We start from the raw sequence: 19,441 nt of genomic DNA on the forward strand, positions 1-19,441 counted from the left end.
CCCCCCCCAGTGGAGCGATGCCCTTGGCGCCGGACAAGTGATTCTCCCATCCTTTCTGGCTGCCCCCTGTCGCCCTTGCCCTTCTTAGGGGCCACGGCTGGAGTCCAGGCTCGCCCGGCCGCTTCCATTGCCAGCACCCTAACCGAGAAGGCAGCGCGTCTCCCCTGAGCACGTGCAGAGCGCCTTTCCTCACCGCGGACTAGCCACGCAGCAGCTGGGGCGCTCGGTAGGGGTTTCTCCGCCACTTCTCCACTCCCAGCGCCTGGCCTGCCACGCCAGCTTGGGGAAAGCCCACTGGGAGCTGTCCAGGGTGCTGCCCCCCCCCCCCTTCACCCTCCTCCTGCTCTTTCTGGGCACGAGGAACGCTGGGGAAAGGAGGACCGGCCCAGGAAGGGGTGGGAGGTCAGCGAGGCTCTGCACCCTCCCCCCCTTCCTCTCTTTTTAATCCATTTGGTGGTGCTGGGGCCTTCAGGGTCAGGTGTTTCTTTTGCATACTTTAGCCCTTCCAGATTCAGAAACCTTTATTAGGCATTTATGACAAGTTGCATCACCGAGATCAGACAACGTCAAGAAAGAACACCAATGAACCGTCATCGACTTGAAAGAGAGAAGAAAGGAAATTATCCAGAATGATTGGCAGTCGGTTCTCAGAGCCCGGTGGCAGCTAGGAGAGACCTCAGCCATTTGAATAACAATACGAGGGCTCCGGTCAGATAGGCCTTATGGAACCAGCCGCTTATCTGCGTGGCCTTTAAACTTGGTGCAAAAGAGGCCTGATGAAAGAGTTCCTTGAATCAGTATGAAAATTACAATAAAGCAAAACGTGAGATAAGAATCCGGGAGCTCTAGCGCTGCACGGCTTTAGCCCTTATAGACGCAGTTGTGTGAGAATGCCAGCATTAAAAAAGATCGGGGGGGGGGGGAGTTTTTCAAAGTTGCTCCTCGACCCCATCCTATCGGGCTTCTAGTCCTTTTCCATCCGAGTCCTTTTGGGCTGGGATCGACAGAGGCGAGGCTTGCGGTGGTTAATTAATGGCATTCTTAGAGGCACCCGGTCCCCATTACAATCAACACTAAAGGTAAAGGTTCCCTTGCTCGAAAGCCAGTCAAATCCGACTCTAGGGTTGCGGTGCTCATCTCCGTTTCAAAGCCAAAGAGCCAGCGCTGTCCGAAGACGTTTCCGTGGTCATGTGGCCGGCATGACTAAACACCAAGGTGCACGGAACGCTGTTACCTTCCCACTGAAGTGGTACCTATTTATCTACTTGCAATTTCTTGCTTTTGAACTGCTAGGTTGGCAGGAGACAATCAACACTACAGGGTCGAAATAGGTTTGGGGGGGGTTAAGCCGCGAACCCCTGCTCTTTCCCTTGTTTCCGTGCCCTGGTTCCCCTGGGTCCGGCAGTGAAACCAAGGGACAGTTCCATTTATGATATCAAAGCAAGAATTGATCCGTTACCACCAGCCAGGGGAAAAGAGGGCAGGAGAGCTTGGCATTCCAGGCCTGGGGGCACCCATGACTGGCTGGCTGGGTTTGCTGTTCCCTCTGGAAGGGTGGGTGTTCTTAGTCCCACCCCGCAGTGGAGAGGCCACCCCCACAATTGCTTTTTTACCGTGGCTGAGCAACAACCGGGATTACTAACAAGGGAGGCAGAAATGGCCCCACACGCTTACAAAGGTGTTCCTTCTTCCATCCCGTTAGGAAGCTTCAGGACACTAGCTCAAAGAAAGGGCGGCCCTGGAGGGGTGGCGCAGTGTGTCGGGCAGACAAGAGCATCCCCCCCCCCAAAGTCTTGATTGCCCAGTATGTTCCTGGGGATTTGTGCCCGGGTTTGTGGCCGTGTAGACCTTGCTGACTCGGTGGCCCAAGCAGAGCTGGTGTGCTGACCCTCCCCCCTGTGTCCTTTTTGTGCCCCCCCCCCCAGGAAGTGACCTGCCAATATGCGCCAGTTGCAGCAACAGCATCTACGACGGTCAATACTTGCAGGCCTTGAACGCCGACTGGCACGCCGATTGTTTCAGGTAGGGGCTGCCTGAGATGGCCGGGGGAGGACTGGGGGCCTGACTGGTGTGTAGAGCTAGACAGGGCAGTGCCCTCATCTCTAGCCTGGAGTTAGGAATATCAGAGTAGTCTAGCATTAGGACATCAGATGTGTCCGCTTGGATCAGACCAAAGGTCCATCTACCTCACTATCCTGTTTTCAACAGTGGTCAACCAGATGCCTCTGATAAAGGATATCGATGGGATTCAAAGCCCTTTGGTTGTCTCCCCAACACTGGGTAATTAGAGATATACTGTCCCGGAACAAGGAAGTCCCATTGAGCGAACACGTTTCCTAGTTGCCAAGAAATCTTATCTTCTACGATGCATTTGTCTGATCCTTCTTTATTTAGAATAGAGGTCTTCTAACGTGATTGTTTCTGAGTTCTGCTACTGTGAAGATGGACAAAATGTTTTAAAAGTGGGCACAGTGGGTTCTGTACCCCTGGTGCAGTGTAGTCTTAGAGTCTGTAACTCATGCTGCGGACATACAATCTAGCTAATCAAGCACTGGATAGCAGACATGTATGTGCACACTCTTTGTACATCAGGTCAGCTGCCCAACTTTAAAGAAAAACAAACCTTTTCAAGGATCACATGTGCATCCTTGCATTCAGATGCCTCTCTTTCACCTGCTTTTGAAAGGATTCCGTCTTTTTAAAGAATTGTGGGAAACCTTGTCCACACTTTGGAGGAGGAAATTGTATCGGTGACATCACTGGCATGAGCCAACAGGTGCTGTTTTTACGGCTGGCTTTCCCCCCTCCCCTTGTTCTGACTGCACCATCAGATTTCCAGAGCTTGCTTTAACCTGGGAGAGGGGAAAAGGACATTTCTACTCAAAGCAGCAGGGGCTCTTTCGGACTACCCCCATGGGTACCGCTGACTTCATCTGAGGTTCTTTGACATAGTCACAGCACAACTGATTTAGCATTGACCTGGAAGTGGAGAGGGAAGGTGCCACACTCCAGTGGGCTGTGGCTTTGTGTCTCATTGATGCCTTGGCACCTCCTTGGGTCTTACCAGATCTCAGTCTGTGGGTCGGATTAGTGTAGGGGTGGGTCATCTCAGTGCCCGTGTGGCTTGCACCAAGGGTTGCCAACCTCCAGAGGAGGCCTGTCATAATCCCGAAATTACAGCTGCTCCACAGACTACAGAGGGGAAACTGGAGCTTTGGAAGGCAGACCTTGAGGCCTCACATCTTCGATGAGCTTTCTCCCAGATTCCACCTGACCCAGGGGCTGCCCCCAAACGTCCAGGGATTTCTCAAGCCCGAGTTGGCAACTGTGCTTGTACCATATAAGCTTCCATTTGAAGGAAACTTCCTGAGTGTCACTTTTGCATGCCTCCAGCTTCCTGTGAGGAACTGAAAGCCCACTGCTCCCAAAGGTCAGAATGGGATCCGGTCGCAGGCAGTGTTCCCTCTAAGCTGTGGAGTCCTGTGAGCAAAAACTCTACTCTGTGAGCTACTGGCATCAAAGTTGTCAGCGAGCGATGTGGCTGCTGCATCACTTAGTTTGCTCTGGAGCCCTCCTTCCTGAGCCAAGGCAAAAATGTGTGAGCCGAAGGCTAAAAAACTGTGAGCTAGCTCACACTAACTCAGCTTAGAGGGAACACTGGTCGCAGGTGAGCCTGACCACGGGGTCTGAGGCAGAGTTGTGTTCTTCCAAGCAAATGGGCTGCCTTGCTGGGTAATCCATTCAACTAAGTGGCGGTGACTTGTTAATTCCGTTCTGGTGTGTTTCCATATTTGGGGGACGCCATTTCTGCAAACAGGAAGCTGTAGGATCTCAAACGAAATGGCGTGTGCGACTTGCACTTCCTTGAATGTCTCAAAACGGGACCAATCGATTGAGGGCTACTGGTGGTAGGGAATTGTTCAGCGTAACGTGCAGAAGGACAACACTCACTGCAATGAGTAAAACCTTATTATATTCCGCCGAAAATATACATGTCTCCCATACATACATCGTGGTGGGTGCTGTTCTTTTTCGGTTTAATCCGCCACGAATCCGGTCTTCTCAATTTCACTGTAGCGTGCAGCGATTACAAGTGACTTGTGCCAGCAAGCCAAGTCAGAAGCTCCTGGGGGTGTTGGAAAGCATCAGGCATGGCTCGATTAGCCAGGCCACCTGGACCTTGCTGCTCAGCTGGGAGTGAAAGCCTGCTCCCAGCTTTCATGTGCTGGGGATGCAGGCTGCAGCACCTCCGCTCTTTGGTGATGCTGTGTTCCCCCACCTCCCTCCGCACTTTGGCGCTGGGATTATAAACAGTGGTTGAGCTAATTTGTCAAGCAGGGAGATCCAGCCAGGCTGTCCCTGCACGTCCAGCACGGAGCTGACTCCGAAAGCCCAACCCTGATTGTTTGGACCGCGAGCTTCCTCTCTGTTTATGCGGGGTACTGTCTCTGCCTTCTCTCGCCCACACTAAGAGGCTAGCTTGCGTTAACAGCAGAGGCGCACTGGTGTGCCTGCAGTGCTGTGGCGGGCATCCTGCGCATGCTGTTGATGTGCGCCTGCGATGTCACAGGGTCCAGAGGCTGAAATTGCATGCTTGCTCTGGGATGGGGTGGGGAAACCTCAGGGAGCGCATACCACTTTGAGGAAGATCCTCATGCTCCAGTAATGGAAGGATGCGCTCTCTGGCCCCTCCCTTGTAAGAGCAGTTCCTGAACATACCCAGAGCACAAAGCTAGCTGCGGGACTCCCAGGGGACAGATTAGCCAGGGCCAATGATGTGCAGAGAGGCGGGCAGTCACAGAGGAAGTGCCGTGCGTGTGTGTCCCGTTGTGATTACAAAGCAGCTTCCTGCCCGGGGGATGGGTAGGCTGGTGGAGGCCTGAGAGTCAGAGCGGAGCGGTGCGAGCAGCAGACAGGAAACGGTCGGTCTGGTCCTTGCTCAGGCAATTCCTCTCTTGGTGCTGTGAAGTTAGAGAAAAGAGCTGGAGTCCCTTGAGGTGTGCGCCGGGCCCAAGCCTGCCTTGGCGAGGCCGAGGAGGCTGTGCCGTAGGCCCTGCATTCGGGGTGGCCGGCGGGTGGGTGGCAAGGAGGAGATCCCAGCCAAGAAGCTGACCTCGGCGCTCCGGAGTAGCCCTTTCCTGTTTGCAGGAGTCAAGTAAGTCTCTGCCAGCGTTTGTACCGTCTGGGAGAAATTCAGCTCCCCGATTGTCCTCGGGTATGGGGTTCAGCATGAGAAGCGCACCACGGGGTCTGCCCTCGGTGGGTTCAGCATCCCGTTTCTAGCAGTGGCCCGTTGGATGCCCCAGTGGGAACCTCATAGTTGGGACATGAAGATAGCCTTGTTTTGTTTGTTACGGCATTTGGTATTCAGGGGTATACTGCTTCTGAACCTTCTGAACATGGAGGCTCTAGTTGGTCAAAACTGTTAATTGGATTGGTGAGAGGTGGAGTGTCAGCTCTTGAGCGTGGAGCTGTGATGGGGGTGGGATATAAGCCAGCCCCCCTCCCAGTACTGTCTCAATTCCATGCACAGCCCAAGTCTATTATCTTGAGCTCGAATTTTAATTTTTTGCCATTAAGTCACAGTCGACTTATGGCGACCCCACAGGGTCTCCAAGGCAAGGGACGTTCAGAGGCGGTTTGCCATTGTCTGCCTCTGCATAGCGACCCTGGTATTCCTTGGAGGGCTCCCATCCAAATACAAATGAGGACGGACCCTGCTTAGCTTCCAGGATCTAATGAGATCAGGCTAGCCTGGGCTATCCAGGTCAGGGTGAGCTTGAGATGCATGATAACAAAACTGAAGTGTGCAAGAGAGACATTGTTGCCTGGGATGTAGGCACTCGTCTATTTATTTCCTTTGCCCTCGACAAGTTTTTTTTCTTTCTTAAGTATCCGAGAGTACACTTTTATTGTTTTTTTACATTATATACTACAAACATACATACAGACAACACCCAACTACCCCCAACAACATATAACATATACCAAGAGACTTTTATCACTTCTTCTGCTGATTAAATTTCTAAATTCATTATCTATTTTACTAAGCTTATCTTTTCTGCGTTCTCAAATTACTACATTTATCTACCAGTTGCGTTTACATTATACCAATCATAGAATCTCTTCCAAGTTTTTTGAAAAGTCCATTCTGTGCCGGCTCTCATCTCAAGTGTCAGTTTGTCATTTTTCGTCGTTTCAAATAGTTTATTCATGTATTCTTGTTTCGTTGGTATTTCCATTATTTTCCAATATTTGGCATGCCCTCGACAAGTTTTGTGGGTTTTGCAAAAACAGCCCCCCCCCAAACCTATAAAACCTGTTTGACCAGAGATGATCAGAAGGTGAACATACACATGCTAGGCAGTCAAGCCTCTATCAAATCATCTTCTTGGCAGCTGCATCCCCCCAAACCCAACTGATACCTCTTTAGAATCTCTGGACTTTGGTGCCGTAAAAAAAATATATCAAGAGTCAAAGGGGTGCATTCCACTTAGTCTCCGAATAGGTTTGGCAGGTTTCGTTGTTCTGAAAACCTGCAGCACCTGCTTGACTCAAAGAGAAAGTGTGGCAAAAGACAGCAGCGGGAAGCAAAACCATTTCCACTTCCCTTCTAAAACTCTTGCCTCTTCCCAGCCGCAGAGAGCTCCTGGCCTTGTCCTCCGTGGAGGCTTTTTGTTGGCAGAGAATCTGGAGTTCTTTAATTTATGATTGCCTTGCCAGCCGGACAGCAGAGACCCGCTTACGTATGCAAGTGAAGTTCACCCTTCGTTGTCCTTTCTTGCCAGTGCCAGATTTGCTATTTAAAATGCTTGGTGGAGTGCTGCTGCTTGGGCCGTCTTGTAGGGTAGTTATGCTGTCGATGATTCTTTCGAAAGAGGAACTTCAGCAAAAGAAATGACAGGTCCCTGCCTGAAAGTTATGACAAGTTGCATTTCAGCCAAGGGACAGAGGAAAGGAGGAGGGGGGAAAGGAAGAGGAAGGGCAGAGGGAAGGGGCAGCACAGAGCAAATTACTGTAATCTCAGTGGTTTCGGCTCCATTTCTGAGGGAAGGACAAAGAGTTTCCTCCACAGGTTTCGGGAAAAGAAAGTGTTAAGGAGAAAGGAATTGAAGCAGACTTGCTTTGTAAGTCGCCTGTACTTCTGTAGAGTACTTGGGAAGTGCTGAATTCCTGCTTCTTCACAGTGTGACTAACCAAGATGGGTAGCCGTGTTAATCTGTCTGTAGCATTAGAAAACAGCAGGAGTCCAGGAGCACCTTAAAAGCTAACAAGATTTGTGGCAGGGGAGGAGCTTCCGTGAGTCACTGCTCCTTTCTTTAAATACCTTTATTATCTCTTATTATCTGTTATCTGAAGGAGTGAGCAGTGACTCACAAAAGCCCTGCCACAAATTGTCTTTGTCCGTAAGGGGCTGCTGGACTTTTGCTCTTTTCTACTGTGACTAACCAGTGGAACTCACCACCACCGGATGTTGCGATAACAAACAGCATGGTCTTTTGGCACATGCTGTAGACCTCACAGCCTCCCTATCTGGAGAAGGGATTCTTTTACCTACCAGGGCTGGAAATTAACAGGGCCTGGCCAGCTTGATGTAGTGCTTAGCGTATTGGACGAATAGCTGGGAAACCCAGGTTCAAATTCCCCACTCTGCTATGGAAGCTTGCTGGCTGACCTTGGGCCCACTCACACACTCTGAGACCTAACCTACCTCAGAGGGTTGTCGTGAGGATAAAATGTCAGTGAGGACGATGCCAAATGCTTTGGGTCGCCTTTGGGGGGGGGGAAGAGGAGTGTAAATTAAATAGGTACATAAAAAGTCATTTTTAAAATTCCTACAGGATGCTGGGTTTGGTGCTGTCGAACAACTTGAAGCGCAAGGAAAGGCAGGGGATAAATGTTTGAATAAAGGAAGACATAAAGACAGCTTGCTTAGCCAGGTGTTGTTTGGACCCTGAGCGGTGGTTCTGGAGTCCCTTTACTCATTGTTTTGGTAGCCCTGCTGAGCGAATGCAGAGGAGCTGACTGCAAATGGAACGTGTTGGAGCTGTCAGCTAAATGCCATGTTTTGATCACTGATGCTCACTTACATATGAGAGGGAGGGAGGTGGCGCCCACAGAGATGGAGACGTTGAGCACGTCTGGGGTGACACTAGAGGGGGAAGGGAGCTCCCACCAGGGTTACAGCTGTGATCCCAGAGCCTTTCCCAACTGGGGGAAAGCCAGAGCCTTCCTGAGCATGAACTTGAACTTCCACGTTCCGAGGCAGCACAGCTCTGGGGGCAATCAACGGGGTGGGCTGCCTCCGTCACGCCCCGCGTGTGCCCTGCTTGGTGTAGTGGTTAAGTGCGTGGACTCTAATCTGGGAGAACCGGGGTTGATTCCCCACTCCTCCACTTGCACCTGGCTGGACGACCTTGGGCAAGCCGTAGTTCTGATAAGAGCTGTCCTTGAAAAAGAGCCGTTTCTGTCAAGAGCTCTCTCAGCCCCACCTACCTCACAGGGTGTCTGTTGTGGGGAGGGGAAGGGAAAGGAGTTTGTAAGCCGCTCTGAGACACCTTTGGGTAGTGAAGGGCGGGGTATAAATCCAATCTCCTCTCCTCCTCCTCCTCCTCCTCCTCCTGCTGCAGACATCTGGCTGCACAACCTGTAAATGTTGCACGAGAAGCTCTGGTGGTCTCATCCCAGTTTGCCGATCCATCCTTGCTGATCCTGTGTGATTTCCCCCCCTACACTCCTACACTTGGGCAGGCTTTGCCCTGCTGCCAATATGGGGAGACCATATTAGTCTCGCGATAGAGCAGCTGTTTCTACATTCTCTGTGAGGGAATGGTGCCTGCTAACCTGCCTGGTATCTCTGAGTCCTTCATTGCCCCAGCTGCAGCTTTTCTGCCTGAGTCTGCAGGGTGCCTGGCCACTGCTTCTGTTTTTGAGTGCGCCTAAGGCAGGAGCCCAGCAGAGGGGAAGCAGCAGCTCAAGGGTTAACGCAGGCTGCTCCCGGATTGGCTCCTTCCCTCCCGCTAGAGTTTGAGCAGGGAAGTTCCGCAAGGGTGATGTAATGGGGTGGCCCCTGGATGATGTCATCGCCACTTGGTATTCCCCTCCCAGCTCCAGGGGGGGGATACAGTGTAATCAAAATGCTGAGGGGCTGGGCTGAACCATCTCCTGCACATCTGGCGCACAGCTTCACCCGCAGCACAGCCTGCCCCTCTCTCTCTCTCTCTCTCTCTCTCTCTCTCTCTCTCTCTCTCTCTCTCTCTCTCTCTCTCTCTGGTGGGAAGGACCAGTGGGGGCCCCTTGCAAGTTGGGGGAGGGCAGGCAAGAGCCCACAGAATTTTCTCTCGGGCCACAACATTGGTTTGCTGCCTCTCAAAGCATGTGGCATGCACGACAAAGCAGGACGGTCCCGAGGTCCGCTTGGGCGCCTGCAGCCAGCTCCCATCCCTTAATACTCTTTAAAATATTTATTATCCGCACTCTCCCTTCAAAACTGCCTGAGGCAACTCCCAGCTGACTGATAAAGCAGGTGGGCGAATTGCAAAATCCCCCTCCTCCCTAAGGCATGAGATCGCCTTTTGCACAAGCTGTGGTGTCGGGTGCATTTGTGTAGCAGCCAGCAGAGCCCATGCAGCCTCTACCCGGCATGGCGGGATCAGAGGGGAGGGGTAGAGCCCTTTGTGCTGGTCCCAGCCAGGGTTCCTGCGATGCAAATCCCTTGCAGCATGAGAGGCCGAGTGAGCCAGTGGCGCAGGCTGAGTCATATCGGATACCTGCATGCAGAGCATCCGCAAGCAGGCGGACTCCTTCCCTTCTTCTAGGGTTCCTGCTCACTTAGCCAGCCGGCGTGCAAGAAGGCAGGCTCCAGACAATGGGAAGCCAGGCTGATTCCTTCCCCCCCCCCCCAAGTACCTGCATTGTGGTGAATCAGAGGCTCCGCTAGCTGTTTCGAAAGACAGAGCTGCCTCCTCCGCCTCTCTCTGCAGAATTTTTGACAAAGTTTCCCCAAGGAAATGATGGGTGTCAAGCTGGTTTTCAGCTGCTAAGATTGTTGACGGGGGTCTCCCCCCCCCCCCCCCGATTCCGGCTTGCAAATGCAGACTGTTACCCGTCGCTTTCTCAGTGTTTCCTGGCCTGTGGTTTCTCTCTTCACCAAAATGTGCTATTTATTTATTTTTATTGTGTCGAAAGAGGCCTACCACGCTCTTTCCAAAAATGTGTAAATGAATATATTTTTTTCCCAAGGAATAAACCCGCCATGGTAACATTTGAAGCCCACCCACATATGCAACCGTGGTATGGAATTACGCGTATGCAGAAAGTCCGACATCCAGTCGCTGGCATCGCTAGTAAAAATGACCTCTGGTGGCAGGGCTGGGAAGGATCTGTAGAGAAACACGCTGATCAGAAGAGATTGCAGGGAGTGTGATGGACGGGACTGGCTTGGGCTTGGCCAAATGCAGTTGTTGGCACTGCCGCTGGCTAAACAGAGAGCAGCCTTGGATGGGCTCCAGGTAATGAACCTGGCACCTTGGGCACCTATTGCTGATGCACGGCCCCTGCCCTGTCGCAGGATGTGTGGCTAGCAGAAATCTGAGGTTCAGAACGCAGCATGTCCACTTAAAGGGCAAGGAGAGGATGCTTGGGAAGGACCTTTCTCCACCTGAGATTTTGGAGAACTGCCACTGGCCGCAGGAAACCATGCCGGGTGAGGCAGACCACAGGTCTGAACTGATACAAGGCAGCTCCTTGTACCTTTGAACAATCCCATTGGACTGTGGGTCCAAACCCACGAGCAAGGCTATCTGTAGGCATTGAGGAAGGCAACCTACATCTGCATTACAGGCTTAGCTTTGCGTGCAGATGGTCTCCGTCTCAGGCATCTCCAGTTCTAAGGTGTTGGGAAAGACCTCTCATACAGGAACACATGAGCTGCCTTATGCTCAGAGGTCATTTCAGGGGGGATCGCGGGGGATCGCAGTTCCCCTGGGTGAGGTCAGGGGGCGGGGCACACGACGAAGCCCCGCCCCTTCTTCCAGCTGCCCCCTTTTTCCAGCCTCATTCTGTTGCAGAAGGAGGAAGAAGCAGGAGGGTAAGTTGGTGTCCTCCCCCTCTGCCTGGCCGAGGCCACTCCACGTGGCCTCCGCAAGGACTCCCAGCCCCATCCAGGAGCTTCCCCGAGGTAGCTGTGTTAGTCTCTTGCTGAAAAATAGTCCAAGAGTTCAAATAGCACCTTTAAGACTAACAAATAGCACCTTTAAGACTAACCTTTAAGACTAAGACTAACTGAGTGGTGGGTGTGGCCTCATGACACACTTCCGGTGATGTCAGGGGGTGTGGCATATGCTAATGAGTTATGCTAATGAGTTCCCCTAGCTCTTTTCCTATGAAACGACCCCTGCTTATGCTGAATCAGACCCTGGATCCATCAAAGTCAGTCCTGTCGACTCAGACAGGGAGTGGCTGTCCAGGGTCTCTGGTGGAGGTTTTTTTTTACTTCACCTACTACCTGATCCTTTTAGCTGGAGATGCCAGGGATCGAACCTGGGACCTTCCGCATGCCAAACAGATGCTCTTCCACCAAACCACAGCCCTCTCCAAAGAAATGGGCAGAGGTAGGGCAAGCCTTCCTCCGCATGGCAACCCCAGCCCTCCTTGGTAGTCTCCCAACCAAGTATTAACCATGGCCGACCCTGCTTAGCTTCCAAGCTCTGTCAAGCTGCAGCTGGTCTGGGCTATTCAGGCTGCTCTTGCTCCTTTAGAGTCTAATGCCAGTCGGCGCAGTGTTCCCTCTAAGCTGAGTTAGTGTGAGCTAGTGTGAGTTAGCCCCCAGCTCACACAGTTTTGTCTCGGCTCGGGAAAGATGGCTCCAGAGCAAACTAATGTATGCAGCGGCCAAATCGCCTGCTCACGACTTTAATGCCAGTAGCTCACAAAGCAGAAATTTTCCCTCACAAGACTCCACTGCTAAGAGGGAGCATTGACAAGCTTGATGGATTGGTATCAAGGGCTGACTTGTCAACTCCGAATGTTCTTTCCCATCACCTACCGCCTGGTCCGTTTAAACGGAGATGCCAAGGACCGAACTCGGGACCTCCTGCATGCCGAGGGGATGCTCTGCCACTAAGCCAAGGCCCTGCTCCTCTCAAATTGGAAGCCGAAAGGAAGCACAGCAATGGCTGCTAATGGCAAAGCCTATGCCAGCGCAGGCCCCAGAGTCCAAGAAGATCTGAGCACGCCAAGCTGCCTCTCTTTGGCATCTAATACAGGCATCTGATACATCTCCCCACACCTGCCCATTCCATATGGCAGGACAGATGCTGTGCTGGCTTTATGCTTCGGGGTTCGATGGCCCCCCACAGCCATCGCCTGGTGCGCCCCTCGCTTTCCTAGGGAGAGTTCGAGGGGAACCCGATGCTACCTGCTAGGCACTTGCAGCCTCTTGGAAGCTGGAAGCCTGGGGTGTTTTGGGATGTGCTATTTGACACTGGGATGTAAGCGGAGCATTCAAGGACAAAAAAGAAATGCTGCGGAGAAGCAAATCTTTGCACGTGGCCCTTTTTCCAGAGCAGAGAGACACTCGAGCTAGGGCTATCCTCTTCCGGAGCTGCGATTGCAGAGCCCACACTAAGCTTTGGAGCTGATATTTTGGAGCAAAACCGCCAATATTTTGGCAGGATAATGAGGCAGCCAGAAAGGAAATGGTGTTCTTCACGTGGAGATTCTGAAGCGCCAAAGTTGCAGAGCGATGGGATTGGGGCTGCCTCCAGTTTTGGCTGTCTGAAGGGCCCTGTCCTGAGCAGTTGGGGCTGCAAGCTTGAGTGTGTTTATGTGGACAGATTAATCAACTTGAGCTCGAGTTGATTGATCTGTGGTGGCAGATCTGAATCGGGTGGGCTTGCAAGGGAGAGACGATCTTGCTTAAGTTTTAAGGCTATTGTGGTTCCGATGAGTCACTGCACTTTGGAACGGACAGGGGAGATACTCCCGCCGGTCTTTCCTTCTCGCGAGGGGCTTTTGTTTATTAAATTCTAAGTAACTTCCCAATTCCGTCAATATCTTTAAAAAGGCTCCTGAACTGAGGTTTTCGGTAATATGAACAGTCAGTTGGAGGTAATGGATTGACTGGAGATTAAAAGGCAGAGGATTAATCGACTAAAAAAAATCTTTAAGTGGTTGGCAGCTCTGGACATGGTTCCCCAAGAAACTACAGAATTTGAGGACTGATCTTTAACTGGAGTGGCCGGGAGAGGGGAATATATTTAACATTTTGATATATTCTTAGCAGGGTAGCCTAAATTAAACAAAGGGCCCACAAGTGTTAGTGCTGCATCAGGGAACATGTGAGACGCTGAGCCGAAAGGATGTGCAGAGTGGATCACCACTGATAACGGTGTTTATTTATTTATTTATATTCCGCCTTTCTCCCCAGTGGGGACCCAAAGCAGCTTACATCATTCTTTCCTCTCCTTTTTATCCTCACAACAACCCTACGTGGTAGGTTAGGCTGAGAGTGTGTGACTGGTCCAGGGTCCCCCAGCAAGCTTGCACGGCAGAGTGGGGATTCAAACCTGGGTCTTCCAGATCCCAGTCCAGGACTCTAACCACTATGCCATACTGGCTCTCCAAGAGATTCTCAGCCGCTTTATTTCCTCACGCAGTCACATTCTAGGGCTGCTAGTCCCCCCTGGCCGCCAGTGTGGGATGGGGGGTTAGGGTTGCCAGATCCAGGTTGGGAAACTCCTGGAGATTTGGGGATGGAGCCTGGGGAGGACAGGGACCTCAGTGAGGAACGAGTCTACCCTCCGAAGTATCAATTTTCTCTGGGGGAACGGATCGCTGTAGGCTGCAGATGAGCTGTAATTCCAGGGCATCCCCAGGTCCCACCTGGAGGCTGGCATCCCTGTCGCATTCTGTTACACTCTGTGACGCTGAATACGATCTAGACCCTTCCATCCCAACCCCCATTTTATCTTTCGGGGGGGTGGGGTGGGAAGTGAGGCTTAAAGCTAGAGTAAGCTCAGGGTACATCTGTACGCTCTATCTATTAATTAAAATATTTTACCCTCTCCTTTTTGGCATGAAATAATCTTCAGTCGGTTAAAAGCACTAAGCCCAAAGCAGATGACGTCAGGACAGTATCTGGTTGCAAAACATAACTGAAAATATTAGATTGTGTCTCACTTTAAAAGTAGTAGATGAGTCAGGATGGTTTAAAGGGGGGAATCCAGTGATTTGTAAATAACAAACCCAGCAGAATTCACAGCAGTCCAAAGAATAAAATCTATCTCCATCGAACCCATAACGATCGGATAACTTCTCCTCACTGCCTGGGGGAGGAAATGAGCTGATGAGGGGCAGCGGGGAGTAGTTGCATGTCAGAGATAAACATGCATATTTAAAATTCTTTAACCCTCCCTAACTTGCTATATCATCCTTAGCTTTATACGGGATGAGGCAACGTGCGGTAGTGGGTAGAGAATCAGACTAGGACTGGGGAGACCAAGAGCCAGTTTGGTGTAGTGGTTAGGAGCGCAGACTCTAATCTGGGAGAATCGGGTTTGATTCCCCTCTCCACATGCAGCCGCTGGTGTCACCTTGGGTCAGTTACAAGTTCTTTCAGAGCTGTTCTCTCTCAAGGGCAGTTCGCGAAAGAGCTCTCTCAGCCCCACCTACCTCACAGGGTGTCTGTTGTGGGGAGGGGAAGGGGAAGGAGATTGTAAGCCGCTCTGAGGCTCCTTCGGGTAGTGAAGGGCGGGGTATAAATCCTATCTCCTCTTCCTCTTCTTCTCCCCACACTGCAACAAAACTAACTGGGAGACCTTGGGCCAATCACATGCACTCGCTTAACCTCCCTCACAGGGATGTTGTGAAGATTAACGGGAAGGGGGGAGAACTGTGCATGCAGCCCTGAGGAGAGGAAAGGCAAGGCAAGTTTGATAGAGCCCCAGGGTTCGCTTCCCAGAATTATTTCCCCAAAACAAAGCTGCTATGGTACAACGTCACCCAGAGTTCCTTGCCACAATTATGCATATTTTTTTAAATCTGGCTGAACACATCTGCACATTAAACTCATTTGTTCTAAGTTGGATCCTTGATCAATCAAGGTCAGTATTGCCCGCTCTGACTGGCAGCAGCCCTTTAGGGTCTCAGGTCAAGACTTTTCATGTCTCCTCCCACCTGATTCTTTTAACTGGAGATGCTGCGGATTGAACCTGAGACCTTCTGCATGTAAAGCAGATAAAGGTAAAGGTTCCCTTGCTCGAAAGCCAGTTGAATCCAACTCTAGGGTTGCGGTGCTCATCTCCGTTTCAAAGCCGAAGAGCCAGCGCTGTCCAAAGACATTTCCGTGGTCATGTGGCCGGCATGACTAAACACCAAGGCGCACGGAACGCTGTTACCTTCCCACCGAAGTGGTCCCTATTTATCTACTTGCAATTTCTTGCTTCCGAACTGCCAGGTTGGCAGGAGCTGGAACTAGAGACGGGAGCTCCCTCCGTCATGCGGCACGCTCGGGTCTCGAACTGCTGAACTACTGACCTTCCACAGCCTGCAGTTCAGCGTCTTAACCACTTGAGATCCTGTACCACTAAGCCACAGCCCCTCCCCAAAGGGTTTCCCCAGTAGCCCCCTCAAAGAGCTACAGTTCCAAAGGTTCTGTGTTGGTAGCTGGAGGGGGTTAAACCAGTTTACATTTGTGGTGCAGACACAGCTTCTGCTCCTTGGAAATAAAGTGTGGGTTTTTGTTTATTCTGAACTCTGTCCCAATGGCCTTTTGCATTCCGGTGACTTAAAGTTTCCCATCGGGAGGTGATCCAGGGGCCCAAGGTCATCAGTGTGACTCTGACTCTGGAATACATGTGGTGTGGGAGGATAAACAGTGTCTTCCCAACAGGCCATCTCCAAACAGGAACCGAATCTGTCGCGTCATTTTGTTTCTCCTTTGGAGAAATCCCCACCAGCAGTTAGCCAAGATGTTTCTGCTTCCTCCCTTGCAGCCTCCTCAAGAACAGGGCAGGAGGGCCACACCTCACCCTGGTTGCTGGTGACCAGCTTCTGGTTTTCACTGCCCCTAAACGTGGAGGCGCCTCCCTAGGGTTGCCAGGTCTTGCCGGATGGACAGTTCTTCTCAGGAGATTGAAAGTTTTTCAAAACACTGAATCCCCAAAAGCCACGTGTAGTGCCTGTGGGCGTCTGATAACCTGGAAGTGATGACATCGTGCCGCTGATGTTGCATGGTGACACTCTAGTTTTTGGGCAAAACTCTATGGTTTGTGCCCGATTTTACCACAGAGTTTTGCCCCAAAACTAGAGCACGATGTTGACAGCGTGATGACATCACTTCCGAGTGATGTCATTGTGCTGCATTTGGGGCATCTGTGGGTGGGGTTTCCCCACACTGGCCAGCTGGCCGGGGGAGGTAGGGTTGCCAAGTAAAAATATCCTACTGGCGGGGGAGCCTCGCAAGGCTCCGGGAGCTGTCCCTTGATGTGCGCGCGCCACCAGCACGTCACCAGAAGTGACGCGCGATGTTGATCATGTTGAAGGCTTGACCCCGATCGTCGGAGGGAAAACCATAGAGTTTTCCCTCCGATGATTGGGGCCATCAGGGGTCATTTCGTAGAAAAAGAGCTAGGGGAACTCATTAGCATAACTCATTAGCATATGCCACACCCCCTGACATCACCGGAAGTGTGTCATAAGGCCACACACCCCGCCCCCAACGGTCCCGGCCACTGCCGCCGGCCTTGCAGCTCCACTGCCCCAAGTCTACTTACCTTGGTGGCGGGGGAGCCTCGCTGGGCTCCGGGAGCTCTCCGGTGATTCGCGCGTGCGCCGCCAGCACATCACAGGAAGTGACGAGCTACATTGCTCATGTTGAGGGCGTGGCCACAATCGTCAGAGGGAAAGCCATAGAGTTTTCCCTCTGACAATTAGGGCCATGCCCCCAACGTGAGCGATGTGGTTGCATCACCAGAGGTGATGCAGCCATGCTGCGCTTTGGGGGGGCGGAGTTCCCCCAGGGCCCGATTCCACGGTGGTGGAAATCGGGCCTCCGAAGCGGGGGTTTACCCACCCCCCGCCCCCACTTGGCAGCCCTAGGGGGAAGGGAGGGGCCCACAATAGTGGGGGAAAACCCACCCGGACTGGGGGGCTGGCAACCCCACTTGTCCCAGTAACTGTGGCTGAAGCAACTTTTTCAAAACCCTCGGAGACAGTGGCCGCCACCACATCCTGTGGCAATGGCTCCCACCAGTTAATTATAGATTTGAGTGAAGAAGGGCTTCCGTTTTCATCTACTGGCTCCTCTGAAAGGCCAGATGCTGGGAGCAGCTATCGGGGGGGGGGGGAAGAGTGTTGTGTTTTTGTCCTGCTTGTGGGTTTCCTGTTGGGGCCGTTGGCTATCCACTGTCAGAAACAGGATGCTGGGCTAGGATAGGCCTTGGTCGGATCCAGCAAGGACTCTTTGGATGTCCTTCCATGTATCTGAGGTAACCTCCAGGTGGAGCCTGGAGTCCTCCCGCTATTGCAAATCATCTCCAGGCAGTAAAGATCAGTTCCCCTGGAGAAAACGGCTGCTTTGGAAGCGGGGCTCTATGGCACTGTACTTTGCTGAGGTCCCTGCCCTCCCCAGACTCCACTCCCAAAATCTCCTCCTATTTCCCTACCCAGAGCTGGCAAACCTACATCTCAGAAAGTTTTTGAAAACACTGAATTCCCAAAAGCCACGTGTAGTGCCTGTGTGTGTCTGATAACCATCACCCCTTTTTTTGGGGAAAAGCAGTTTATGACACTGTCCTTGGGGCCATGTTGTTTTGGAGGTGGGACTTTCCCACAAGCCTGACTGGCAAGTGATCTGGGGGGGGGAAGGGGCCTTCTGCTTTCCTCTGCTGAGGGATCAAGCGGATGCAACGGGGATCACCCAGATGAATCTCCAGCCTTTTGCAAGCCAGGAAATGCTCTTGAGGCAGGGCTGCGGGGAAGCCCACGCTGTGGTTTCCCTCACCTCTCCGACTCAGGTGGCAGCCAGGCATGGCGAACCGGATGCTGAGTCCCACGCCCTTGCGTCACCCCTTTCCCGTCTTCGTTGCCGCAAGAAATTGGGACACTTTCCTTTCGGTGACGGTGTGATGAGGTGGGGCTTTTCAGTTTAGGAAGAAAAAATGATTAAGGAGTGACATGAGAGAGGGTTAGGAAATTATGAACGGGGTGGAGAAAGTGGGGCAAGAGATCTTTTTGTCTTGCTCTGTCGTAGCAGAACTCAGGGTCATCCAGTGAAGCTGAAAGGCAGAAGATCCAGGAAGGACGAAAGGAGAGTCCTCACTTAGGCATCGTTAACTTGTGGAACTCATGACCACAAGATGTAGAGGTGGCCTCTGGGTAGATAGGTCTAATTCAACTTAAAAAAAAGAAAAAGCTATCACCCATAAAAGTATTTAGCGACAGCTGTCAGACCTGATGACTAAATGGAACCTCCATGTTCAGAGGCAGTGTACCTCTGAACAGTGTATGACTAAATGGACTAAACAGTGATGACTAAATGGAACCTCCATGTTCAGTGTACCTCTGAACACCAGTTACTGCAGGGGCAACAATGCGGGGGGGGGGCTCTGGCCCCTGTGTCCTGCCTGAAGGCCTACAGGGGCATCTAGCTGGCCGCTATCAGAAAGAAATATGTCGAACTAGATGGACCCTTGGTCTGACCCAGCAGGGGCCTTCTTATACTCATAAATATGTAAAAATGGTGATAATGACAATAATAATAGCTAATTAGTAATACTTAGTATAAATGTAACACTTTTACGGCTCAAAGTGCTCTGCCTTCATTATCTTACTGCCATCTTTACAACAACACTGTGAGGTAGAGCCCTGAACTGGATAGCCCAGGCAAGCCTTATCTTGTCAGATCTCGGAAGCTAAGCAGGGCTGACCCCGGCAAGTATTTGGATAGGAGACCTCCAAAGAATACCAGGGCCGGAAGACAGAGACTTGCTATCAAGCCACCTCTCTGAACGTCCTCCATGCCCCTGTAGGAGTCACCAGAGGTCACCATGACTTCCAGGCACAGGCATGCACACACATATACATAAACACAAATGCAAAAATGCAAAAAAACCCCACACTGCGAGGTAGGCCAGTGTTATTATCCCTGTTTTGTGCAGGCTGACTGGCTGGACTAAGGCCACTTAGTGAGCTTGTGGCAGAGGCCAAATTGAACTGGGGACTTCCTAGATCCTGGCTTATTCCCTTACAGTGCCATCCTCAACAGAGTTACACCCTTCTCAGTCCACTGAAGTGGCACTGCTGATCACTGTGTTATACCTAGGGATAGGCACAAACCAGCTCACGAACTAAAGTTTGTGACAAATTTTGGGCGGTTCGTGGTTCACAAAGTGACATTCATGGGAGGGAGGGAGGAGGAGAGAGAGAGTGTGTGTGTGTT

The 19,441-nt window shown here is 51.7% G+C and overlaps 1 protein-coding gene across 1 annotated transcript in view; it reads left to right on the forward strand.

Moving 5' to 3' along the window:
• LIMK1 (LIM domain kinase 1) overlaps window positions 1-19,441 on the forward strand; it is a 41,841-nt gene that overhangs the window by 8,095 nt on the left and 14,305 nt on the right. Inside the window, exon 2 of the mRNA XM_015413535.1 lies at window positions 1,926-2,022. Within this exon, the coding sequence (XP_015269021.1) occupies window positions 1,926-2,022 (97 nt within the window). The remainder of the gene's footprint in view (window positions 1-1,925; window positions 2,023-19,441) is intronic.

This window comes from Gekko japonicus, unplaced genomic scaffold, assembly GCF_001447785.1.
Source record: "Gekko japonicus isolate JY-2015 unplaced genomic scaffold, Gekko_japonicus_V1.1 scaffold250, whole genome shotgun sequence".
NCBI classification, from domain to species: Eukaryota; Metazoa; Chordata; class Lepidosauria; order Squamata; family Gekkonidae; genus Gekko; species Gekko japonicus.